The 27,845-nt window shown below is 34.2% G+C and overlaps 1 protein-coding gene across 1 annotated transcript in view; it reads right to left on the reverse strand.

Annotated features, from left to right (window-relative positions):
* The window catches only part of Cdh18 (cadherin 18), a 332,938-nt gene that overhangs the window by 137,687 nt on the left and 167,406 nt on the right, over positions 1-27,845 (reverse strand). The window contains exons 3-4 of the mRNA XM_048368427.1: positions 23,957-24,251; positions 8,733-8,852 (exon numbers count right to left, since the gene is read on the reverse strand). Coding sequence (XP_048224384.1) covers positions 8,733-8,852; positions 23,957-24,251 — 415 coding nt within the window. The remainder of the gene's footprint in view (positions 1-8,732; positions 8,853-23,956; positions 24,252-27,845) is intronic.

Here is a 27,845-nt window from a genome sequence, read left to right on the forward strand (position 1 = left end):
ATATCAAAATGGTTGATTTGGAAAAGTATTTAAAACTAAAGGCTACAAAAACATTACCAACTTATCATCAAATATTCACTTCACTGGCTCACTGAGTATTCTATTTCCCTGTACCTCTCTCCATTGTTTTCTATTTTTCTCACTGAAGAATAATCATTTTTAATTTCTCAAAGAGTTTTGTAAATATGAGAACTGAAATAAACCTTGAGACAACATAGATGTGGAAGATTGTAGCTCTAAAAAATGTCACATATAAAAAGAAAATCTGATGAAAAGAAGATTTTTTTCCAAAATACAAATCTGTGACTGAAAGTAGTTATACTTCCTTGGAGTTAGGTGAGTTTTGGGAGGACCAGGGAGTTCAAATGTAGTCATGCAGCAAGTGTGTCAAAGTATTCTTTCCTATGGTCTTACCAACCTGTCAGCCAGTCAGCCAAGCGGTCACTGGAGACTGGCTCACATGCATCTAGAAGGATGAGGAGACGCACACAGGAATGAGCCATTTTGACAGCCACAATGCTGCTGCTCAATGTGTTGTCAAATGATGATATTTGGAGACTGAACATTTTGAGTGCATATGAGCTGTGACAGCAAAACCGTGCTCTCCATGCTCCACTATCAGAGGAAATGACACAGAGACCCATAAATATTTATTCAAAAAAAAGCAATGCACAAATAAAGGCTTCAAGTATCGGTTGAGGCCCATAACTGCTAGGAGGCTTCAATTTATTATGTATCTTCACCTCTGTGTAAAATATACAAAACTGTGATAAATATACATTACACACAAGTTCTCTAAAGCTTCCCCATAAGTTTTTTTAAGGCTTTCCATCTATCAAAGGTGTTTTTTTTTTTCAGAATGTGCTCATTTCTTAACACATACATTTATCATGCTTCAGAAGAATGCTGCACAAATTAAGAAGGACAACTCGCTGCAGGTCTCCTGCAGGCCTGGGTTGGCTAAAGGCAAAGCCTGTCTGTCAGTAGACTTCTGTTGAGTTCTATCTGTGTACAAAAACGTGTGGACTTCAAGGTTCTCTAGGAAGGATAACTTATCACACAAAAAACCTCTGGAACCAACCCCGATGCTCATCAGTAGATGAATGGATCAAGAAATTGTGGTATATATACACAAGATAATTCTATGCTTCTATCAAGTAGAATGAGTGCTCACGAGTGCAGCAATATAAATATAAAGACTTGGACAAAATCATACTAAGTGAAGTGAGCCAGACCCAAAGAAACATAGATTCTATGGTTTTCCTCATTGATAAAAATTAGTAACTGTCTAGGATAGTGCTAGCAAATGATCACAATAGCTCAATAAGTATGTACATATGATCCCATAAGATGATGCTAAACAAAATGATCTCCAAAATATGGAAAAAAGTGCCTTATCACTATAGTTGTTATTTTGAACATATGTGAAATTATTTCCCTTTTTTTCTTTTGTTTATCCTCACAATGGTTTAGCCCCTGTTGTCACTGTTTGTCGAATATCCAAATGGTGAGAGAAAAGATGAAAGGCGAACCAATTTGACAGTGATACTTTCAAGACAATATGCTGTAAATCATCTGTACAACTTGGTGGAGGGTGTTGGAGCGGAGGGTAAGTGGGAGAAAAATGAAGGAGAAGCTAAAAAGTTTGAGATAATGTACTCACTACTTTACCTACATAACTACCCCAACTGAACATCACCTTGAGAATAAAAATTAAAATAATAAGAAAAGTCGGTTATATGGGCCTTGTAATTAGTCTACCTGATATCTCAAAATTCAAATTCTGTGATTCATAAGAAAAGTTATGTAAGATACAGACACATGTACACACACACACACACACACACACACACACACACACACACACACACACACACACCCTTGGTATAGGATGAAACTCCTGTATTGCTAAATGAACAAAAGTGAAGTCAAAGGTGATTCTTATGCTTTTGAGAATCAATATCTACATTTCTATGGAAAATTTAAAAAAACACAAGGATGAATAGATATCAGAAAGTGTGGTCCAAAAGAGCAAATGATGAGATCTTTGTGAAAAAAAGAATCCCAGTTTAAATCTTCTGTTTTAATCACCTTAATTTAGACAGATAGGTATGCATATAGGTAGATTTTATTGAATTTACTTGTATATGATTAAATACGTATAAATAGATTACACAGGCAATGAATATATAGATGTATAAATACACATATATATACTTATGTATTTATAGGTAATATAGATATATAAATCTCCTGATGTCTATATCTATATGCAATATAGATATATAAATATATCTGTTCCAATATATGTAAAATTTATATATGTATCAATGACATGAATGTATCTATAAAGTATAAAGAAAAGTCATATAAATATAATTTATTTATGTATAAAAATGAATATAAAAACCCATAAAATCTAATAGAGCTATAAATTGCAAACATTTTTGGTAAATACAATAGGAAAAATTGTTAATAGAAATGTATCTTCACTACCTCAGGTATTTGATTAAGGAAAATTATCAAACATTCAACAGAACTATAGCTCTTTTCATCCTAGGGCAAGAGCAAGGAATGGCTTTTAGAACACATTTAATGCAACGGGGGGAAAATGAAATTGCTTAATGAATGTGTTCCATGAATTATGCTTAATCAGGTTGAAAGACTAAGAATGATAATGGCAATATTTTCTGCCTAGAATCAATTCAATATTCAGTAATGAATTATCAAGAAGCTCCTATGTTTTCTTGGATATTGAATGATGATATAAATTTTAGTACAGTAAGTTTGTACTCAAAAGTTCTAAATAAAAACTGTTCTACATTTTTCTTTTGTATTTTAGATCTTATAATGTCCACTGTCAATTTAGGAAATTCTTAATCATAAAGAAAGTAGAGATAAAGGCAATTCGCTGAAAGACAACATTTTATAAGGACTATGCTAAGAACACAGCACTAATTTTCTCATAACATTAATTTTTATTCTAAATTTATTTACATGGAAAACAGGAACATAAGTTTCAAATAATTTGATTTTTCAAGATAATAAATTGCATTCTAGGATTTGTCTATAAAGCATCCCTAATTGTTTGACAGTACAGCATAGTATTTTGGAAAAAATAAATGAATTACACTTTATAATAATGTTATACTAAGTAGCTTATGTGAATTTATATAACATAAACCGAGTTTACATATAGTTTGGTAAAAGATCTAGTAAACCTTTATTTCCTCATGATGACACAACAAAATAATAGACTTGCTATCTTGTGGCTGCCAATCATCAATATGGGTGTGGCATTGATTTGTTGGCACACCTTCAGTCTCAAGAGTTTTACTGACAAAATTATATGAAGGTCAACGTTTTCTTTTTCAAAATATGTGGCAAAAGCCACTCCATTGCTCAAATATGCTTGAAAAGTGGTTTATTTTGTATATAATTAAAAGTTAGCATTATGTATTTAACCATTTCTGCACCTGAAAATGAAATATACCCTTTCTTACACTCTGTACGGGAGCTTTATGTTTCCAATAAAAATTCCTACCTTAATGAGTAAGATATGTAAAAAGATGATATGCAAATGATGCAAAAATTAGAAATATAAATTTATAAAACAGCGTAAATTGACCAATGATTTTGTTAATTATGTGCCAATAATACTTATACCAACATGTGGAAAGTGGAGCTGTGGCTCAAGTTGTAGAGCACCACCTTTTAGTGAAAAACCTAAGGGACAATGCCGAGACCCATAGTTCAAGCCCTAGTACTACTGCTGCCACCCCCTAGAAAAGTTGAAAGAAAAAAAATATGTTGTAAACAGGGTGCTGATGTTTCATGCCTGAAATCCTGGCTACTCGGCAGGCTAAGATCTGAGGATGCTGATCCAAAGCCAGCCCAGGCAAGCAAGCCCATGGGACTCATCTCCAGTGAACCACCAGAAAACCAGAGGTTCTGTGGTTCAAAGTGGTAGAGAGCTAACTTTGAGCTAAAGAGATGAGGGACAGAGCCCCGGCCCCAAAACCGACAAAAGAAAAAAAGAAGTTGTGGACAATGCTATTTTTTCCCCCAAATTTTACACCTTTCATTTTTTAATGTTTATTGTTGCTCATAATAACACAATTTACATTGCAAACATAATAAGGAAAATATGCTTCTGAGTTTACAAACCAATAAAATCTTTTCTTCTTAGCATCATGTTTATATCCAGTATTGAATGTTTTCTTTAACTGAACATCATGAGTATGGAACAACAAACTGTGAGAAACCGTCTCAGATATAACTTTTATGTTTTAACAAAAATAACATGAAATACTTCCCAAGCTATTGACCATAAAAAGGCTAGTAAAAAGAATAACAGGTTGGGAATATGGCCTAGTGGCAAGAGTGCTTGCCTCTTATACATGAAGCTCTGGGTTCAATTCCCAAGCACTCACATTATAGAAAAGGCCAGAAGTGGTGCTGTGGCTCAAGTGGCAGAGTGCTAGGCTTGAGGAAAAAGAAGCCAGGGACAGTGCTCAAGCCCTGAGTTCAAGGCCCAGGTCTTGAAAAAAAAAAGGAGAGAATAACAAATGATATCAAAGTATTGACTTTCAAACAGACTTTCATTCTCAGGTAAAAGCTAAACACCAGTCTTTTTTGCAATCTTTCCATTTGTTTCCTAAATACACTTCATAGATATATAGTTGTTTGACCTAAGCTGAAGAAATCAGTTCCTCTAGTAACTGATTTACCTATTATTGTCAACAGCTGCCACAAACTTTTTTTTCAGTATTTTTTATATTACTTTTTAAAATTTTTTATTTTCAAACTTATGTACAGCAAGGTTACAGTTTCATACGTTAGGCATTGGATACATTTCTTGTACTATTTGTTACCTCCTCCCTCATTCCCCCCTCCTCCTCCCCCTTTCCTTTTTCCCCCATGAGCTGTTCAGTTGATTTACACCAAACAGTTTTGCAAGTATTGCTTTTGTAGTCGTTTGTATTTTTACCCTGTGTCTCTCAATTTTGTTATTCCCTTTCAGTTTCCTAGTTCTAATACCAGTATACACGGTTTCCAATGTACTCAGATAAGATACAGAGATAGTGCAGGTACAACCACAGGAAGGGGATACAAGATGATCATCAATAATTGCAGCTACGGTTTCACATCCCATGTTGAAATAATTACAACAGTGATATGACAGTCATTTCCATAACACGGAGTTCATTTCACTTAGCATCATCTTATGTGTTACTAAGTGTATAGCTATTGGGCTCTTGTGATCCTCTGCTGTGACTTGCCTAAACCTGTGCTAATTATTCCCTATGAGGGAGACCATAGAGTCCATGTTTCTTTGGGTCTGGCTCCCTTCACTTAGTATGATTTTTTCCAAGTCCTTCCATTTCCTTACGAATGGGGCAATGTCATTCTTTCTGATAGAGGCATAGAATTCCGTTGTGAATATGTACCACATTTTCCTGATCCATTCGTCTACTGAGGGGAATCTGGGTTGGTTTCATATTCTAGCTATGACAAATTGTGCTGCCATGAGCATTGTTGTGCTGGTGGCTTTAGTACATTCTTGTTTGTGCCACAAACTTTATAATTTGCAATAAGACATGGAAATCTTGAACAAATTGATTTAGATTGAATGTTGTTGACAAAGCCAAGGATTAGTGTTTGAGCTATGCCAGTAAACAAACACTAGTACAGATTCTTCTTCCTTTACCTTTTTTTTTCTTTTACCACATAAGGCTTTCTCACTTTATAGCCTACATCATAGACTTGTGCAGATTTCTCTGTTTCTATAAATGGTAAAATGTTGCCTCACTTATCTACTTCAGGAAACTGTCCTTATTTATATGAACATAGTGAGAAACAGTGCATCTCTGTTATTTAACTTCCATAGTCATCTGCACCTCTCAAAGGCTAGGAAGTTGCCACATTTTTTTTTCTGCCAGTCCTGGGTCTTGGACTCAGGGCCTGAGCACTGTCCCTGGCTTCATTTGCTCAAGGCTAGCACTCTACCACTTGAGCCACAGTGCCAATGCTGGCCATTTTCTATATATGTGGTGCTGGGGAATTGAACCCTGGGCTTCATGTATTCAAGGCAAGCACTCTTGCCACTAGGCCATATTCCCAGCCCCTGCCACATTTTTTTTGTTCGTAGGTATTTTATTGTGTTTTACTCTACTGACTAATTAGGTTTTGATATAAAATAATTCAGATATTATAAAATCAATTCTATGAAGTATGACAACTTAATGAGTGCCTAATTCATTTATTTTGCTATAGCAGGTTCTCATATGATTTACAAAACCGACAGACACAGTTTCTTTGAAAGCTGATAATTAGGACATCATGGCACATGCCAAACTGTACTTTTCCATATATCAGAAACAAGGCAATCTGTAATCTTAGTACTAAATACTCAACTCTTATTTTATTTGGGGGATTAAAAGTATTATTTATTTCCATGGATATTCAGTAAAAGTAATTCGAAACATTTATTCAGTAAAAGTAATTGGAAACTCTATCTAGAGTACCTCCAATCATAACAATGAAATTAAGTAATACTACAAAATATATATTAATAAATGATAACTATTCCAATCGCTTTTTGCAACATTTCATTCAGAACAATGGACTCTTTAATTTTCACTATGATGGTTTGGATTATATTCCAGTTACTTTCAAATACAGAGTGGATTAAGTTCTTTACATCTGATTATGTTTAATTGCATGCTAATAGCATTTTTAAGTGCAAATTGCCAATAAAAGTCTCAGTTTTCAAGAGAGCAATTAGTGTTATTTTATAAACCCTCTTAACACCTTCTAAAATAACTTTGTAATTAACACATCTGCATTCTGAACTATCTTTTTAAACCCTTGGCTCCCTTCAGGACTGAGTAGTTGAACATCTATCAGTAGGGTCTCATGATTCATTACGTAGAATCACAGTTTAATACTGACCAGAAACAAGGTAACTGAGAGATGTCCAAGCGTTTGATACAAAATATCACTTGAAGAAAGGAGCATATAAAAATGTATGCATCAGAAATTATATAGTACCCCATGTTTGGGATAACCTTTGGTGTTGAATATTGAAGTACTTAACTTGTCTATAATAAATATAGATAGATGATAGACAGATAAATGAAAAATTTACTCAGAATTTATTGATAGGTTTATTTCCATTAAAGATGGACTGTAGCCCTAATTCTAGCCAAGCCCTTTCATTGGATGCTTGTGTTTTCTGTATCTGAAAGCACACACACACACACGAGTGTTCACAAAAACAGGAAAATACAAAATTCATATGATTTTATTTACCATTTATATTCATAAGAAGAGAATAGAAGGTAACCACAAGTTCCACACAAGATGTCTGCATTGTAGCAACCACCTAAGACAAAAATATGGCTCCCTTTTATATAAATGAATATTTGTCTTGGTAAAGGGATAATTAATGGCCTCACACAATCTGCATATGCTCCTGAATGTATGTATTAGACTTACTAAGCAAGCAATGAGTATCTTTATTTTTCCTTCTGTGTTTGGTCTTGGTAGATATATGTTCAAGATAAAGATACATTCTCTAAAATTTTTCCACAAGTTGGTGTTCATGAATATATAAGAAAGTTGGTAACTAGAATATCAACTAAAGATATTAAGCGTTTTAACTCATTCTAACCTCTTCCACAGGGCCATGAATGTGCACAAACAGTTTTAGACATTTTTCTTCCATTATTTTGGTTTCTAGGTTAAAAAAGGATGTTTTTCTAATTATTAATCAATATATTGGAACTAACAGAATTTGTACATCACATATTCATCTTCAATCATATTTTATCTTTTAATACCTTTAGATATCTACTTCACTTTAATGATATTTTACATTCTCTTGTATGATTAATATGATGTAGTACATAATAAAATATATGTATAATTTTCCCTCTACAACTGCATGTGTATGAGTAATTTCTTATTTAGTTTTGGGCTGGAAAGAGTTAACCAATATGCTTGGAATCTATTCCTGGCAATGAACTCCCATTTTAGAACACTTTGAAGAAAGAGAAAGTTATAACATGAACAAGTTCTCTTGAAAATAATAGTTGTGAAAAAGTAATGGAAACAAATAAATAATCAGCAAACGTAAAGCAGTAATATTAAGGTATTAGGAAGGTGCTTATGAAATTAAATTATTTATTTGGATTTCAGAGAAAATTGGGGATAAACATACAAAGTGGAAACATATATAAGAACAGAGTTCCTTAGAGAACTCTATGTTTCATTTTAGCTTATATTAAAAACATATACCACCATACCCAGCTTATTTTCTGATAGTGAGTCTCTAAAATTTTCCTTGTGCTGACTTCAAATAAAGATCCAGCAGGGCTGGGAATATGACCTAGTGGCAAGAGTGCTTGCCTCACATACATGAAGCCCTGAGTTCGATTCCCCAGCACCACATATATAGAAAACGGCCAGAAGGGGCGCTGTGGCTCAGGTGGCAGAGTGCTAGCCTTGAGCAAAAAGAAGCCAGGGACAGTGCTCAGGCCCTGAGTCCAAGCCCAGGACTGGCAAAAAAAAAAAAAAAAAAGAACCAGCAGATCTCTGCCTTGTACATAGCAGGGATTAATGACTGATCAAAGGTGTTACATGGCAGTATCTAATGAGGAGCTGTACATAGAAACAATATTCTTTATTGCCAGAAATATTTGCATAAAATTATCTGTAAATGCACTGACCTGTTTTGGGATCTACGGAGAAGTAAGGTTGTCCCTGGAGAATACTGTACACCACACGGGCACTGTTTCCATAGGTGGGGTCATCGGCGTCAGTAGCTGTCACCTGTAGAACAGAGGTACCTGTGCATTCAGGAAAACAAATTTTAGTGCATGATGGCATTTAATGTTTGGTTAATTTGAATACAGAAATAGGGATACTGAAATATCTATGGGGAGCTAGAACTCTACTAAATTCAATTGAATTAAAATCATATTTTGGATTAAACATGCCACTGACTTTCAGTCCTTGCCTTCAGTGGCCCTGAAAGAACGGAATGCAGAACACTGATTCAGGGATGCGTTAACATGACACTTTATATAATGATAATGCTGTGAAAGGTCTTTTTTACCCTGACATACTCAGAGAGGTGTTGGATTGATCTTTGTAAATCAAATTGCGATGAACTCTGGTTAGGTGAAAAGCATGGCAAGTGTGTACACTATGTGCTTCAGAACTATTCCAAGGCTGGAGACGGACTGAGTGTGTAGTTAAGGTATGAAGATGAGGGAGTTGACATTCACTTATCAGTGACATCAAGGTAGAACATTCAAATCACTTCCCACCATTGGTAGTATTGCTGCTTCTTAGGTGGAGTGTTAATGAGTGTCAGAATTAATCCCCTATGCTGAAATCTCTCTTTATGTGGCTTCTACACAGTACAGACACAATTACCTTTCTAAAGAAAGGGCCCATGTATGTTGAAAGCAATAAACTTTTTAACATAAAGATGAACTGTAAAACAATGTATAAACTTAAAAGATATTTACAAATGAAAATATATCTAAAGTGCTTATAATAATTACAAGCTTGCATAATTAAATACAACTGTATCATATTTCAGTCATTCCTTAATAAAAATGGATTTGAATCTAAAAAAGATGTCTTTCAATTATGAGCTTGGCAATAGTGGGTAAGAGGTCTCAATTATCGAAGAAATGTACTTTATGATCTAATGATGAGGAGTATATAGCTAGAAAAGTCTGAGTTTTGTATCTAACAAAAATATTTTTTCTAATAAGTTGGTTTTGTGTGCAACATTGCAGCCATTTTCAAATGGGAGTATAAAAGCACAGACAATTTTCAAATTTGAATTTTAACAATGCTTAATGTTTCTGTTTAATTATAGATGCTGAACATCTGTGTTAAAATTCATATTGAACATTAAAGAAAGTTTAGTCTGACTGTATCATCAAAGAATCTAAGAAGATTTAAAAATCTAAGATAAATTCTTAAGACATCTCTCACCAGCCCGTACTTGAATTTCTAACAATATCTTCGATTCTCACTTCTAAAGATTTTTAACTTAGATTCTAAAAATTAATACAATTTGCAATTATCTGAAGAAAGATGATAAATATTTTGTCATTTCTGAAAGTTATAAATTCTAGAATTATAAAATACAATGGTGACACATGGCAGGTACAAATGTGGAGAAATTAAGTCATGTATACACTGAATCTGAAAATCAAAGCACAAAATAAGTCAGGAAATTTTGCTGAGTATGTACATAAAAGAATTACAAACCTGCATTCACATAAAATTGTGCTTATAAATACTCATGGCATAGCTTTGTTCGTAATAATACCCCCCAAAATGCTTTACTATCTCCTGTCATGAGCAAACTGTTGCATTCTGTCTAATGAATGCTAGTCAACAACATGTAGAACCATAAACTGAATATTGATATATGCAAAATTTAGATAAATCTTTAGATTATCATAGTAAGATAGTATCAGTAAAGTATTGTGTCTGGATATAGGGACTGGATGGGGATAAACAGTTAGAAAATAATAAGTGAGATTTTTTGTTAAGTTAACTGTTCAAAATTTTGATAGTAATGGTAGCTATGGGACTACATATAAGTGAAATGGATGTGTATGACATCAAACAAATTTATACAAGCAAAACAAGGTAAATCTAAATGATACTAGTTTAGTGTGTCATTCAGTACGTTGGATATATTTTTTTAAGTATTCCCACTGGAATTAAATTAGGAATTCAAATTAAATTCATAATTGTTTTCCCTCAACTGCAATTCAGTCTAGGATGATCTCAAACCTAAGAAAATTACATTAGACAATATTACAAAGTACTAAAAAATAATAAAAATAGCTCCCTCAGAGCTACTGTCAAAATTTCTCCAAAGTTTCTGGCTTGGTTAAATCAATTTCAACTTTTGCTTGTGAGAATGGGTAAAAAGTAGACTAACTGGTGCATTATTAATTATGGTTATTGTAATTATAGAGTATTACAGACTGTGTTAGTAAATATTGCCTGGCATATACCAACTTATTATTCACTCAACCAACTGTTCCTGATTTCTTTGCAAAATATCCTTTCCAAATTCTGTTAGTTTGAAGTACTGGTCCTTGGAAGGCAAATCCAATCCTGCAGAGATGATTGGATCTGGTGATAGTTAAGGTTCTTAATGAAATGGTTCATTGAGAGTTCATAGCTCAATGAGCGACCAGAAGGCAAACTAGGTTATTCCATGCTTGACTTTGAATGTCATGTCTTGGACTTGATCTCTTCCTGTATATCTTTCTGCTTCCTTACTTCATGAAGTTGGCTACTCGCTTCACTACACTGCTGACTAAGATTATTGGCCTTACTCAGACCAAGATCCACAGAATACTCATGTAAAACCAAAAAAATACCTGAGCCGAAGGAAGATTTCCTCCATTAGTTCTTTATCTTGGGTATTTTTGTTACAGAAACAAGGAAAATCAAATACACCACTTTTAACCGGCTTTAGCCCCAAAATACTGAATGAAGCCGGAGTAGTGTTTAATGTATAAGTAGCAGGTTCTGGAAAACCATTACATGAAAAAAGCTGAGCAAGTAAAATTTTAAGATCACACTTCATTTGTTGTGATAGGCTGGATTGTGGCATGAACTAAAGAGTTGTTAGGCATAGAAAAAGATGTCTATCAAATTCCAGTTAAGTGAGGATGTTGCAGTGACAGTGAAATAAAGACTGAAACATGAACAAAATTTAGAAAAGTGTAGCATGCTGGTGTTGACCAAGTAAATGAAAAGGGAACAGAACAAAAAAAATATATATATATGTGTGTGTGTGTATACATATATACATATATATAGGTATACATATATACCTATATATATATATTTTCTCTCATATATATATATATATCCTGGTCCTAATGTATGGTTTTTTAACAGCAGCATAGGAAACTTCACAGGGATTCACCAATTCTATTTATATATCAAGCAAAGATCAGCAAATTACCTCTTATATTAAACTCTGTTAGAATCCGAGGATGCAATTCTGATTGTAACAGATTGCAGGTTATAAGGAGGTCAGCTGTGGTAATGGCAGGGCCTAACAAAAATTCAGCCTGCTAGGAATGCAGCACCCCAATAACGACTAGGGAAACAGTCCCTTCAGGATGAAAGGGAAATATGTTAATTTCTTGTTTATTTGACACAGAGATAAAAAAAAACATTTTTGTAAAACAAACTAGTATTTGCAGAAGTTCGTTTAAGGTTACAAAAATGTCTATTTTCAGTCATTAGTTCTGTAGATGAAATTGTCTCTTCATAATATTGAAATTTGAATGCCCTATTTGATGGTTTGGGATGTGAGAGCTTTGCATGGTGATTTGTCCTTGTGAGTGAGATTAGAGTTTTATAGGAGATGTGTAAAATAATGAGATGTTGTGAACCAGGTAGCACGGAGTTCACACAGAAACTGACTTGCTGCTGCCTTGACCTGTGATCAATCATCAGATCTTGAAGCCATTCAGTCTCTGGCATTCTGCTACAGTGCTCAACAAGAACAAAAAAATCTGGTAGTGGATAAGTTAAAATCTGGTTACATAATATATAATATCTGGAATAAGTTAAATCTGGTAGTGAATAAGTTAAAGAGAGTTGTTATCAAACTATGCTTTTGGTGGAATTGTTTCCACTCACAATTCACATTGTCACTCCTATGATGTGGTACTCCATGTAGGGATATATTTGGGTATGGGATATGGCACATATGTGTATGTATAAAGAAGTTGTATCAGAATAGTTTGAGTACTGAAAATAATATAACTTAGATTCTTTTTTTAAATTTTTAATATTTTATTTCATCCTATTCATTCAAAACTAATTGTTTGAAAAGTTAATCATTACAAACTGATTATCTACATTTTACAATTTTTGTTTTGTAGAAAGTACTTAAAATTCAATGCATTCTAGCACACCTGAATTCTTTTACTTGAATTCTTATAAACATGGGAAATTTGAAGAAAGACATACTTGCACACACCCACACACATACACACACACACACACACACACACACACACACACACACACTTCCCGCTACTGCTGCCAACAAACTCATGCTCAAACTCAAAATCATGGAGAATTCAGGAGGAATATATAGGTGTATCTTCGTATGCTGTATCTATAGCTTAAAAGCCAGAAAGAACTACCAATGAGTCACTAGAAGCCATGGGAAAACTTCTGCCCTCTTACTCTAGGAGCAAATAAATTTCTGTTGTGAACTCCAGAGTTTATGATGTGTTAGTATGACAAATAGAGCAAAAGAAGTGTGCATCACAAGTATCATAGGAATATAGGATATTTATTTTCACCATTATAGTTATTTTATAACTGAACCTGGGACAAAACTATAAGTTTATAATACAACACACACACACACACACACTCACACACACACACACACGCCAAAATGGTGGGTTGTGTCCTATAGGTTATTTTTTTTTTTGAAATTTAATGTGAATAATAAGTGAGATAAAATAAAAAAAGAATTCTCATGCATGTTTATAATAGTTAGGAATTTATATTTTCTGTTCTTTAAGTATCAAATCCTGTGAATGGTTTGCTTAATCACATTTTAGAAATAAATTTCTAAGTTACATGGGTTGTTTTCATGATAAATTAAATTTCTTGTAAATGTTTAAATAAAAATAAAGTGTTGGTCTATATATGAAAACAATCTCACAAAAGAGACCACTGGACTTACCCAAGATATGGGTTGAAATTTATGAATAAAAAAAAGAGACAATATTATCTTTGATAACACTAGACTTCCAAAAGTGAACTTGAAATGTTATGCCTAATTTTCCATTATTCCACCAGAGTACAAAAGAGGAATCAGGTTTGTTTGTTTGCTTGCTTGTTTACTCGGGATATAAGGATTTGATTATTAGATATTAAATTAATAGCAACTTCCCTGTATAAGTTGCTTCCCATTAACGATACCCTGAATTGACTTGATGTAATAGCTCATGAATACAGACAGCTACTAGGGAGAAAGAGCTCTGGACAATAGCAGCTCTAGGCGAACTTGAACACAAACTTAGCAAGACCTTACTTTAGCATCTAATTTGGTCTTGCCTACATTGGTCTGTTAATCCAAGCTACAAAGTAAGTGTGATTCAGAGAATGATAGTCCAGGCTAGCACAAACAAAATGCAAGAGTTATTTAAACAAACAAACAAACAAAAAAACAAATTAGAGAGGATTGAGGGCATGTCTCAATTGGTAGCGCATATGCCTACTATGAGAAATCCCTAAGGATAAATCCTAGAACTACCAAAAAAGAACACCTTCAAATGTGGACAGAAGTATTCATTTTATATACCAATATCGCTATGGAAAATAATAACCAAAAAGAGTGCATTGTATAAACACAGCTTCTATTTATTCTACAATATTTTCTTATTAAATATTTGCTAATGCTAACACTTATCTGTTTCCAGGTTAGAGATTAGTGCCTCACAGCTGATGGTCTAGACAAATCTTAAAAAAAAAAAGATTTAAGTATATAAAGCGGCTTTAAAATATTTTTTCTACAATAAAACTTAAGTCTGTTTCCTTTGGGAATTGCCTTGTCATCTTTTCATTCGGCTTCTTTTTGTACTGCTGCTTTATAAATAGCTCATGCTTTATGAAGTTGCATATCAATGAGACGCAACACGGGTGGACTACCTTGAAAGTCTCTAAAGACCAATTTGAAATATTTAATAAGGCATTTGAATACCAAGCAAACACTCTCGGAGATTGCCGATTGCTACGCATGACTTGTCAGAGTTCACAACTCTGTTAAAATCTCAGGAGAACCTGTGTTGAACAAGAACATTGAGTAAAAATAAGCTAAAGATTTATGGAAGCTGAGAATACCTTTGTGAAATAATCTCTTAGGATTTACTTCTCAGAAGATTTTCTCAGGCACTGTAAAAAGGCAATATTCATGAAGATATAACTTAAATTTCATTCTACACAGGAGGACTGTGCTCTCACCAACAGAGCAATAACACTGCTTTCTATTGAATATGTAATTTAATAAAGCCTAATTCAACAGTCATAAGATTTTTGATATATATATATGTATATATGTGGAATAACACTTAATATATATGAAATATCTAGGCTGGCTACCACATGACATTTCACTATTACAACCACATTATTTCTATGCCTTTATATCATGGTTATTGCTAACTTCTGTGTAAATTGAAATAGGGCTGTGCATCCAAGTACTCCATGTGAATTTCCCATCATGCAAACACCTTATACGTTCTCTTCCTCGAATGGATAAAGAAAGTAGGGACATGGTAAGTTTGAATGAGAATGACGTGCAGAAACTCTCCATACAAACCACAGAATTTAATAATTAATCGCTGATCTGTTCAGGAAATGATGCCACTGTGTTATAAATATGGAATACTGAGATTCAAAAAGTTTACAGAATTCCAGTAGTGCTCCACGTATGTTGAAAAATGTCTCTGTGACTATTTTTCCATCTGTTCACTTGCTTCACTGGGTGTTATTTTGGTGAATCTTGTTTAAGAGTTACACATTGTCAACTGTTTTCTCTTATGAGGTCCTTGATGGTGGGTGATGTTAGATTAGACATTTCTACCTGGGGAAAGGCTACCTTGTACTGAATATCCACTGACAAAGGACAAGATAGTTAATATATTTTAAGAAGAGAATGAATGGTAAAATATGGAGGAAAAAGCCAGCTCAGGAGCTGACATTGCTGGGTTCCCTTGCAGCCACACAGAGATGCTTTTGATTCTTGTACTGTGCCCACAAGACAGTTGCAGAACTAATTGGGCTGTTACTGTATCACCGTCCTGCCCATCTTGTAAACAATCTCATATTGCTTTCACATGCATTTCTCATCCTGTCATCTCAGCTTAATTTCAGGAATGCAACAAACATGAAAAGTGGTGGCAAAAGGGTTAGAGAAGAGAATCAGAAAACAGGAGTCCTCCTCCTCTTCACTTTTCCACTTCCTCCCTCCTCTGCTGTGAGTGGGATCTAGGGATCAGGACATTGCTTAGATGGTTACAGCACTCATTCATCTGTCTCTTTCAATTGTTACCCCTCACACTGAGCACCCAGATAATCCTCCTGCATCAACTCTTACACTGATTTATTCGTGCTCTACTCTGAAATTTAATTTTATTATTTTTGGAAACTTATTCCCCATATTTCATCTTCTATTAATGGGACTGGCAATGAATTTGATTTTCCTGCTTGAAAACCATTACAGAAGTTATTAGTAAATTTTCCCATAATTCACCCGTTTCTTAGCATTCATAGTAATTCACATTACTTAGTAGTCATAGTAATGAACATGTTAGCCCAAAGACAAAGTTCAAGCTCAAAAGTTGTCTGTAGCATATTTGCTATTTTTCTCTTTGGATTTGCCTCGATGTTTTCTCTGAGCTTTTCGCTCAAGGCTAGCTCTCTACCACTTGAGCCACAGGTCTACTTCCATCTTTTGGGGGGGTTTATTGGAAATAATACCTCACGGACTTTCCTGCCTGGACTGGCTTTGTGGCTCAATCCTCAGACTTCAGCCTAGCCTCCTTGGTAGCTAGGAATACAGGTGAAACCCGAGGTGGCTGGCTACTGTGAGTACTTCTAAATGTAAATGTACATATTTTAATTCAACAAATTCAAATATTCATCATATTATCATCTGAGACATAGATCTATCAGAAATTTCTTGATTATATTCTATATAAAATATTATGCTTAGAAAGAATGTTTCCTACAATGCAAAAAGCATACTCATTGATGAATGATGTCTATATATTTATTTTTCAAATTATCCAACTAGTTATTAGTGTTACTATGTAAATCATTTCAGAAATAATCCTTTCAAAATTCCTTTATTTTCGACTTGTCTATTTCCAATATCTTTTTTCTAAGAATGAAAGACTTTTCTTCACTACTTAGGTGAATTTAATTTCATAAAAAATATCTGAGCTACATGGTTGTAAGAGTTTTTTAGTCTTTCAAGAGCTCAAAGTTTATAAAGTTTTAAGTTCTTTCATATCTGAAAAACCTATATTTCCCTTTGTTTTTACATCAACTTTTAATTCAAATCAATCTACTTTTTTTTTACCTTAATGTAGTTGTCATGAAAATACCCATGGCAAACTTTACATGTACATGAAAATGAATGTTTTATTTACAATGTGTGTATATATTTATAATTTATTTATTTTTACTGTTCACAATTGTTTACCAAGTGTTGTACTTCTCTTATTTATAATATCTAACCATAGTACAATATATAGGAGAGGATCAAAGAGCATTGTCTCCTTACCAACTTCTAAGGAAATAGTTAGAAGAACATGCATGTTGGAATTTATTTTTTATTTTTTATTTTTTTGCCAGTCCTGGGACTTGGACTCAGGGCCTGAGCACTGTCCCTGGCTTCTTTTTGCTCAAGGCTAGCACTCTGCCACTTGAGCCGCAGCGCCACTTCTGGCCATTTTCTGTATATGTGGTGCTGGGGAATCGAACCGAGGGCTTCATGTATAAGAGGCAGGTGCTCTTGCCACTAGGCCATATCCCCAGCCCTGGAATTTCTTAATAACCAAATTTGTGCCCTGACTTTGCAATGAAAGTATAGCCTGAGACTGCAACCGACAGAAACATTGAACATATTGTGATCCAACACATTATTTGTGCAGACATCATTCAAATGTGAATACTTAAATCTCCAAATTAGTGAGCAAAGACTTTAATATTTCTTGTTTGATTTTCAACTAGACCTATTTCATATTTTACATAGATGGTGTTTTAAATTATCTAGATCCCATTTTTTAAATTATTTGATATCAGGTTAGAATTAGTTGTCTTATTCATTGGGGAAGAAAATAAGTAATATTCCATCATGAATCTAAATAGAAGAAATACAAATGTAAGATATTTTTATGTAATTTTCAAAGTAAATATCATTTCCCTCAAATCTTCTTGTAGTATCCTCAAATCAAAGTAGTTACTAAATATAAACAGTACAATATAATCCTGTGGGAGGGGGTAGAGGATGGAAAGGGCACAGTAGCGTGTGTAACTGAGGGACGAGGAATTGGGGTATAAATGGAGCAGCCCAACTTTAGAGTAAAGTGAGTGAGAAATCAAGGCTTATCTGAAATGAAGTTATCATTTGTTTTTGCAACATAAACAACCATGAAATATTTTTGTGATATATTTCCTTTTTGTCATGTCACAGAAGATATGCCCAAAGGAAACCTTAAGCATTTCAAAAAGAAATGAAACCGTAAGACAGGATTGTGAGTTGTTAAAAAATATCTTGAATATTCTGAGATTATTGAAAACATCAAATTGGTATAAATGAGATAAATTGGGATAAATAAGATGACTCAAATATTTTTCCCCTAGTAAAATAAACATTTCGCTGTCCAACTATGCCTTTGCAAATACCAGATCTTCAACTGTAAAAATCATCTGGACAATTTATTTAATTAAATGTTCCAAAGCAAGGAAGAATTTTCTAAACCTTTCCTTTACATGCAAAGAAAATTATGTTTTCATTTTAACATGAAGCTTGAGCCTTTGGGCATTTTTTTCTATGTGCATAAACAGGTTTGATCTTAGCATGGAAAAGATTAGAACCATTAAACTTTCAACTTAAAAATGTTAAAATAAAAGTTGCTCACAAGAGGACTACTGGGAAATAAGAAGAAATCAGAAAATCTTTCAGTAAATGGAAAAGTCCATATCGGATTTGCATACCAAAAAATAAAATAGCTCTTACCACTAGTCAAATACCATAAAATGATAGATAAGAATGAATTTATACGTATAGGTAGTAAATTTGAGGAAATAAAAGAGGTATTTTAATGAGAAGATTTTATTCAGTAATTAATATAATAAAGATAAAAATCACATTAAGTAAGTTTCCGTCTCTATGAAAGCATTGCTAGTGCCTTTCAGATTTATCTTTTCATCAGATCCACAATTTCTTTAAGTATTACTTATTTACATTTCACATACTTCATCCGGGACACGATACTGAGATAAAACTGTATTTTAAGTGACTTAGAAAGCTGGTATAGAATCATATCAATTCAAAGTAATTTCAAAGCTCAAGGCAGTAAATATTAAATGAAACAATAAGCCCCAGAGGACTTAATATTACGTACAGTAAAATTCTGTTATGTTTGTTTAAAAAAATATTCTTCCCATTAAAAGCATTGTCAATCTCCAGAATCAATTTATGTTAAGTCTATGTGCCGTATTCATTGTCCCCCATGGTAAATTCCTGCACATAACCAAATCCTGAACTTTGGATCCACTCTTAGGGCCAGATGTGTAAGAGCAGGCTGCTAATCCCAGCTACAAGGAAGGTGATAGTGGGAGGAAAAGCCAATTTTGAGTCAAGAAAGCAAGTGAGAATACAAGGGGGGAAAAAAAGACATGAGCTACAGAAAAAAAATATATATAAGTGTGTGTATACACACACACATAAATATATATGTATATATACATACATATGTGTGTGTGTGTTTTACCATAGCAGTCATTGAGACGTATTGAGAAATTAACCAGGAATGTGTATTCACGGCTGAATTTAAATGAAAAATATTTAATCAGGATGGATCTAAAAGCAAGAGCTATACTTTTGTACATGCTTTCTCAAAGTTATAACCCTGGATGGAAAGTGTATTTATTGAATCATAACTTACAGAATTTTAGGTTTCAAGTGAGGAGGTTACAGTAACAAAAGAGCAAGAGTACAGCAAAACTCAGGTTTGTCCTCTCAATCCTTGAGCTTTTCTGTCACTCTTTGGAAAGGCTTCCTTGAGAATATCAAGTGAAGCTGCTCAGCACACACACACCCCCTCCCTGGAGACAGAGAACGCCACCCAAAGAGCCTCAGAAATCCCAGCTTACATTCAGAGCCCAGCATTGCAGAGGAACTTGGAATTTAGCACCCAGCACTTCAGGCAGGATGGCACCTAGTTAACTACCAGATAATTGCAGCCTGATTGTGTGATTCCAGAACGCAACTCAGACCACAGCCCCAGAAGCAAAGAAATGGCTGTGATCACTAAGTTGTGCATTGGTTTGTTACAATACAGAAGCCTATTGATATTGAGGGAGGATCTGAGAATAATAAAATACAGAAGAACGTTGGTGGAGTTTAGGGTTCCTCCGTTATCTCAGTTTCTCCTCAAGTTCTCATTAAGACCCCATGTAGAACCATAGTATTGAATCCCTCTTTTCCAATGTCCTCTTTCTGAACATGATGTGCCAAAGGTAATGATTTTAAAACAGCCACTAGGTTCCTGGCACAGGTCCAGGGAAAATCTCCTGAGTTGCCCAAGCACAACTAAATCAGGACCCAACAATCAGTGCAATCAAGTCAACACAGCTGGTGTCTCTTGTTGCTCTGCAACACGAAATTCATAGGAACAGGCCAGGGCTGCAGCCACTGGAAGGGAACATGAAAGTACAAGGCAGATTAGGGGTGTCTCAATACATCTCCAAGAATAAGGGACATTGGGCTCTTTAAGAATTATGCAGCTAAGTAAAGCATCTTTCCTTTACATGCATAGCTAACATTAAAGCTTAATTTGTTCCTAAATTTTATAAGATAAAATGGCCATAATTCTGGTTAAATATAATATTTTATTTTATTATACATTGAAATCATCTATACTATGTTATAATCTCTTAAGCACTGTTAAAAATGTTAAGTGAAAGATACATCTTATGAATGTGCAGAAGAGGTGGGATTTATGCATTCTATCCAGAATTACTTTGTAAAATAAAAGGAGAGTTGAAGTTTTCTTTAGTGTTGTGATCTAGTAAGGGTAACATTGAAACAATGTCTAATGTAAAGCACAATTTTGAAAATTGACAGGGTGCAATAAAACCAAATTTAAATTGGTACTAAAACAGTCCAAGTCTCCATGACAGCAAATCTCTGAATTCAAAAATTCTAGTATAAATATTATCTCTCGCTCTCTCTCTCTGACACAAACTCACTCACAAACACATATCCACACACATATGTGATTGTTATTGTTTTAGAGAAAAATGGCTTTCTGAGTAGCACAATTAACTTTGGGATGATAATATGTTTTCAGATATCACTAAATCGCTTATGGGGCATGTTTTATATGTTATATAAGATAATGAGTCATGGTTTTATGTGTTATATAAAATAAGGGCAATTAAAAAAGACATCTCTATTCTAGTCAGATTTCAATAGTGCTATGCATTTGATTGGCTTATATTTCAAAAGCAGAAATAATTGTATTTCATGGCTCATTTCTTGTTTCTGTTGTGGAAAACATTCAGTTATAGTTAAAAGTTTCAGTTCTGCTACAGGTGAACATTTCATAAAGTTATGGAGGCCTTGATGCACTTTAAAGAAAACTTCTGACAAGTGTCCTCAGAGAATAATTGCAAAAAGGCTAATTGTGTTTGAAGAGGCCTACAGGGTCTCCCCCGGAGGCTTCATCCTGCTATGTTGCTATTGAGAGGTGATGGAACCATTCAGAGGTGGGACTTAGTTGGCCAGGGGTAAGTCAATGGAGAAACCACTCTCAAAGGCATTCTTGTGGCTCTAGTGGGATCTTGGTCAGTTCTCTGGAAACAGAGTTGCTACAGGAAGGTGAAGCCGGCTCCTGAATCTCTGAGATCTCTTTAATTTGGTGGCATCCACCATGGTGCCCTCACTAGAGGCTATAGAGATTGGTGCCATGTTGATCTTGCACTTTCAACAGCAAAGGCTCTAAACTCTTCTCTTTCTGTGATACCCAGACTTAGGTCTTAGTTATAATAGGCAATAAAATGGATTAAAAATAATCATCAGAGCTGGTATGAAAAAGTATTTCATGTCGTAGAATAAGAAGATGTAGAGTCCTAGATTTGAAGCAATAAAATGTATGTGTCTCTTATGGATGTAACCAGGCTACCATTGTTCTCTATAATACTATAAGATTACTCTTTTCAAATATTTCACTCCATTTAATTTGCTACAAAATTACAATTTATCTGAAATGAATCTACACAGCTATGTTAATTCATTTACATAAATTAACATACATTTGTAAAATATTCATCCACTTGAATTTCCTTCAATTATCCAAGGCATTGTCTTCTAAATGAAAGCTACAAAATTGATCAGAACGTGTTTTGAAAATGTGAATTTTCATGACTCTACATTACCAAAAGTACTGCTCTACTTTTCTGTAAACAAAAATTTTGCCAGGTTCTGGTAGCTCATGTAAGCAACACTACCTCTTCAGGAAGCCAAAATCTGAGACTTGAGGTTCAAAGAAAGCTGGAGCAGGAAAGTCCATGAGACTCTCATCTCCAATCCCCCCGCTAAAAGGTCTCGAATGGAACTTTGGCTGCAAGGAAGAACATCAACCTTGAGGGCAAAAGCTATGGAACAGTGCTCAGCTTGAGAATTCAAGTCCTGGGACCAGAAAATACACACATTGATATTCATCCAACTCCTAGAAGTAACCTATCAGGATCAATCTTAGAAATTGTTATTTCATAAAGTGTCTCGTCTTCATCAGGTAGAAAAGGATTGGCCAAGAGATTGTGAGTCCCTTGATGGAGCACTGTGAATTCTGTTTGTTGGTTTGTTTTGGTTTATTTGGTTTTTTTGTTTGCACATAAACAGCTGTTATGCTAACATCATTGTGCTGATCATATTTTTTCTCACAATTATTTTTGGAAAATAATAAGCATGAATGCTATTCTGGACCTCTGCCCAAAATTGCTGAGGCTGGTTTCCATGTTCTATCTATTTTGATCCAGAGGGAGAGTTGAGTAGTTGCCATCTCCCCCAAGACTCTGCCAAGAGCTTATTCTTCCTTCTTTACTCCTTACTCCAACAGCTGCAAGAACTATTTAGCTCTCTCAAGAGAGCTACAATAAGCTAGAGTGCTAAAGCAGGTGAGGTAAGAAGTTCTTATCTTTCATTAAAAAATCCTTCATGTTAATATGCAAATCCAGAATAATTTGAATATTATGATAATATACATTAAGTAGAATTTGTATACAAATTCTCTGTGGTTATGACTCTGGGCTTAAAATCTCACAGATAGCTTTAAAAAATCATATGTTAGCTTGACTTTAGTTTTAATTACTTACAGGGATTTAATTGATGTTATAAGATAAAATAGCTAGATGACAAAAATCAGCAAGTGGTGGATAAATCCACAAGTCACCAGGAGACCTTGAACCCTGGATCCTCACTCAAGAGATGCAAGGCTGCCTTTGCAGCCAGACAACATCAATGTATTTCTTCTTGGCTGCTCTCTTGATTTGGAGATTCAGAAAGTGACTCAGTATATTATTTCATTGTGCATATTTTAAAAATTGACTGAAGCACTTACCAGGGTTGTTGAATATTTGGAAATAGTGTTAATTCTTAGTAGTATATGAAATTTTTAATTGATTAATTTGACATCCATTTCTGATGATGTTATTATAATTTAATCATGAGTATTAAGTGGAAAATATTATGTAGAAAATCAACATTATTTAGTCTCTCTTCTGGGCAAAAGGTCTCATTGGATATGTTGTTATTTTAAACATAATTATTAAATATAAACATTGTACATCAATCATATATTTATTAAGCAACAATTACAGGTGGTATCTAATTTGTAATTTTCCTTGAGACTATATCCTTGTTCAGATTTACACATTCCAGCATTAGCTATACTGAATATTGTAGCACATGCAATTGTGAGGACTACTTTATGCATTAAAAAACATTGAAAAAAATCAGAAAATTTCCCATTTTCTGTATACACACTTAATTAAAAACTCGCTTTCTATATATGAATTTTGGATTCTCCAGAACATGATAACATCACAAGTACAAAATAACTTTGCTTACCCATATCTGACATTTCAGGCACTGTAACGATATATGGCCCATCTGTGAACTTTGGAGCATTGTCATTGATGTCTTGAACCTTGATGATGAATTCTGACTCAGGCTCGAGAGGCTTGTTTGTCCTTCTGTCGATAGCCTGGGCATGAAGCACATAGTGGGTCTTCTGTTCTCTGTCCAGGCTTTTGGTAGAGTGGATGTCACCCGTGGTGTCATCGATGATAAATATGGTCCCCGCACCTTCCCCTGTGAGGATGTACTTGACAGACCCATCGCCTTTGTCAGAATTGGAGTGCAGCTGTAAAATACATGCAGGAATTAATTCAGCATGCAATTGTACTACAACTTCAGATCCTGTTCCCTGAAAATTCTCTGCCTGGAATTTGTTTTTAACTTTTTTACTGTGATTACAAAGGGAATGTGTGCAAGAGTTATAGTTACATGAGTCAGGTAAATAGTACATTTCTTTTTGGACAATGTCACCACATCCCTCACTCTCTTGTCCAATGAATACCATTGCCGCACCCCATTCATCTTTCATTCCTCCATTTCTGTGCCTCCCACCTTTCACTCCCAAAGACATCTAAATGAACCAAGAGAAGAAAAAGAAAATGAAAACAGTAAAATAGGAAAAAAACACCTACTGTGTCCATTTCCTGAAGTTCATTACAATAAATATTATTTTGTATGCGCAGATACACATAGGCCTTGTACCTTTCTGTTCCTTTCCTAAGTCTACCTGGATTGAACAATAATTCCCATAATGGTTTTCTCCTATTCAGTGTATCTTGCATATTTTATATATATTTTATCATAATTTTCTTCTGTTTACTAATATAAATATCAAAGTTTGAGATTCAAATATTACTTTAACTTAATAAATAATGTTTATTAAAAGAACGAAAATAAGACTTGTTCTAATTCAGGGTGAGAAACCTTTTTCCTGCGAAAGGACATTTGGATAACTATATTACAATTTATGGGCCATAAAAGTTACTCATCCAGGTGGAAGACCTTCGGCAACCAACAGGAAATACCAGAGAAGCCTATGGGTGTTTGCAATAATGTACCAAATAATTTCTAAGCCTTATATGGCTAGGTTGGATGTTTCCCAATTCTGGTTCACTAAATGCAAAGGTAGAGCTAGAAATTCTACCTATATAGCTGTTGTCTTTCACGCTTGTGAATATAATGCAGTGTTTTAATTTGCTTTCTATTTCATCCTCTATCTAGGATTACAATATGGTAGGACAAATAGAGACTCAAATCAGTTACTAAAATTCCGCTTAGTATACACATTTGCCAAAGTGATATTAATGTCATGATTTGAAAAATAAGCATTACTATATCTGTGTAGAATTAAATACTAAATATATTGATGTGACTTCGTGTTTCACACATGTGAAATTTAACTTCAAATGTAATTAACTGGATAGATAAGCAAATATGAATTTTAGTTAATACTTCATTAAAATTAGTACTTAATTTTGTTAGCATATACTTGAGATAGAGTAATCAAATCACAACATTAAAATATCCAAATTTTCTTACTATTTAAAAATAATCAGTAAAGGTTTTATATGAGAAACACAGCTATCATGTTTACATTATGTCACTACTTTTGGGTGCTTTTTCTTGGTCAGTCATGAGACTTGAACTCTGGGCCTCGGCATTGTCCCTGAGCTCTTCAACTCAAGGCTACCACTCTACTATGTGAACCACAGCAGCACTTCCATTTTGCTTGATTTTAAATTGCCTGGAATTCATACTTAAGTTCTACATTACAATATTACAACTGAATGAAATAATTCCAGGAAGGCTGGTACTGTACTACTAGCTGGGAACAGAAGCAACATTTCCCCAAATCACAAATATATAGTTGAATGGTCTCTCCCAAGGGAATGAACAGTTACCTTTCAAATGAAATCTTTTGGTCACATAACCTCAGTTACTCACCTTTTGCTCAATTCTGACCCTGAAAACATTGAAAACATATAACCTCATTCACATGGCACTTCAGTTCCTTTTTTTGTCACGGTAAAGTGAAAATTTCAAGGTTCATTTTAAAGTGTCTGCTCTCTTAGAAGACAGTTGAACAGATAAAAGAGAGAACAAAAAAGTTCAAACAAGAGGACTTTTTTCAGGGAAAATAATAACAACAGAAGAATAATAGATGATATATTATGGATAATTTGAATTTCTTCTTGAAAACAATATGTCCTATTGTAGAGAAAATTCTCATGAAAATCCTTAATAGATCCAATTTATAAAATCATTTAAAATATTTGTTTAGATCTTGCATAAAAGTGTGAAAAATATATCAGCACAAATGGACAATTTAACTTCCAAATATCCACACTTTATTAGTGCACTAACTGCTAAAATGAGGAATAAGCAAGTGTGGAGTAAATTGAATGGAGCCTAGGGAGGCTCCTAACAAATTTATCATTTGTGAAGCAGTCCTACAAATTGTTGACAGAACAACCTTTTTCACCTTCCCTAACTTTACATCAAGTAAAGCAGAGCAAAGTAAAATATGTGCTACATAAATGTTGTTTGTTTTTTTTTTTTTTTGGCCAGTCCTGGGCCTTGGACTCAGGGCCTAAGCACTGTCCCTGGCTTCTTCCTGCTCAAGGCTAGCACTCTGCCACTTGAGCCACAGCGCCGCTTCTTGCCGTTTTCTGTATATGTGGTGCTGGGGAATCGAACCTAGGGCCTCGGGTATACCGAGGCAGGCACTCTTGCCACTAGGCTATATCCCCAGCCCCTACATAAATGTTTTATAAACTTTCCTTGAAGTCTTTTTAGTAATCAGAGATATAAGGTAGCTTTAAAAATAGTGTGTGAAAGTGTACATGCAAATTATAAACCCATATTAATAATTATAGCTATCATTACATTAATCTTTTTTTCATTGTTTGCATTGAACACGGGCTTTTCACATACTAGGCAAGTATGCTACCACTTGTTTCATGCACTCAATTCTTTTTATTTTTGTATTTTGTTTATAAACACAGATTAACATGTCTGACCCTCACAATTCTTCCTCACGATTTTAGTTCATTGAGTTATAATTATATGCTACGAAGTCTAGATTGATATTTAGGGAAATAACTTAAACAATATAGCCAGCAATTTTGGAAAGATATTTTGAAAATACTTTGAAAATTTAAAACATATGTATGGAAATACTAACATGATTTAATGAAATTAGCATGATGTTACTGAGTTTTGGATTCAATGTCCATGTTATATTAAAGAAGAATAGTTTCATAGTAACAGAAAGAGGTGTAAGAAATACTAAACTTTTCAAGCTAAATCATCCATGCAAAAATTTGACTGTGTATTGATGTGTTATATACTCAAAATCAAATATTAAAACAAAATTACTAGTAATTTTAAGACTTCAAATTTAATATATAAATTTTATTCTACATTTATAGCATTTTTATAATTAATAAATTCCTCAGAATAAAACTGGTGGAAGTTTATTTCACTTAGTATCATCTTATGTGATCATATATATATACATAGCTATTGAGCTACTGTGATCATCTGTTAGGATTATCCTAACAGGTCATCTGTTAGGATTTTCCTAAGAATGCGGCAATGTCACTCTTTCTGATAGAAGCATAGAATTTCATTGTGTAACCCCTGGTGTCACTGTATTTGATGGTGGTACCCTGTGTATTTTATATATGTTCATCTGAATTAGAGAAGGAAAGGGAGACCTTGAAATGGTGTGGCAAAGGGTAAAGGGTGAACCAATGCAGCAGCAATACTTATAAGACAATGTGTTTTAAACCAACTGTACAACTCAAGGGTGGGGGTTGGCCGGGGAGATGGGGAGGAGGGAAGGTGGGAGAAAAATGAGGGAGGAGGTAACAAGTTT

The sequence above is a fragment of the Perognathus longimembris genome, chromosome 19 (assembly GCF_023159225.1).
Source record: "Perognathus longimembris pacificus isolate PPM17 chromosome 19, ASM2315922v1, whole genome shotgun sequence".
NCBI lineage: Eukaryota > Metazoa > Chordata > Mammalia > Rodentia > Heteromyidae > Perognathus > Perognathus longimembris.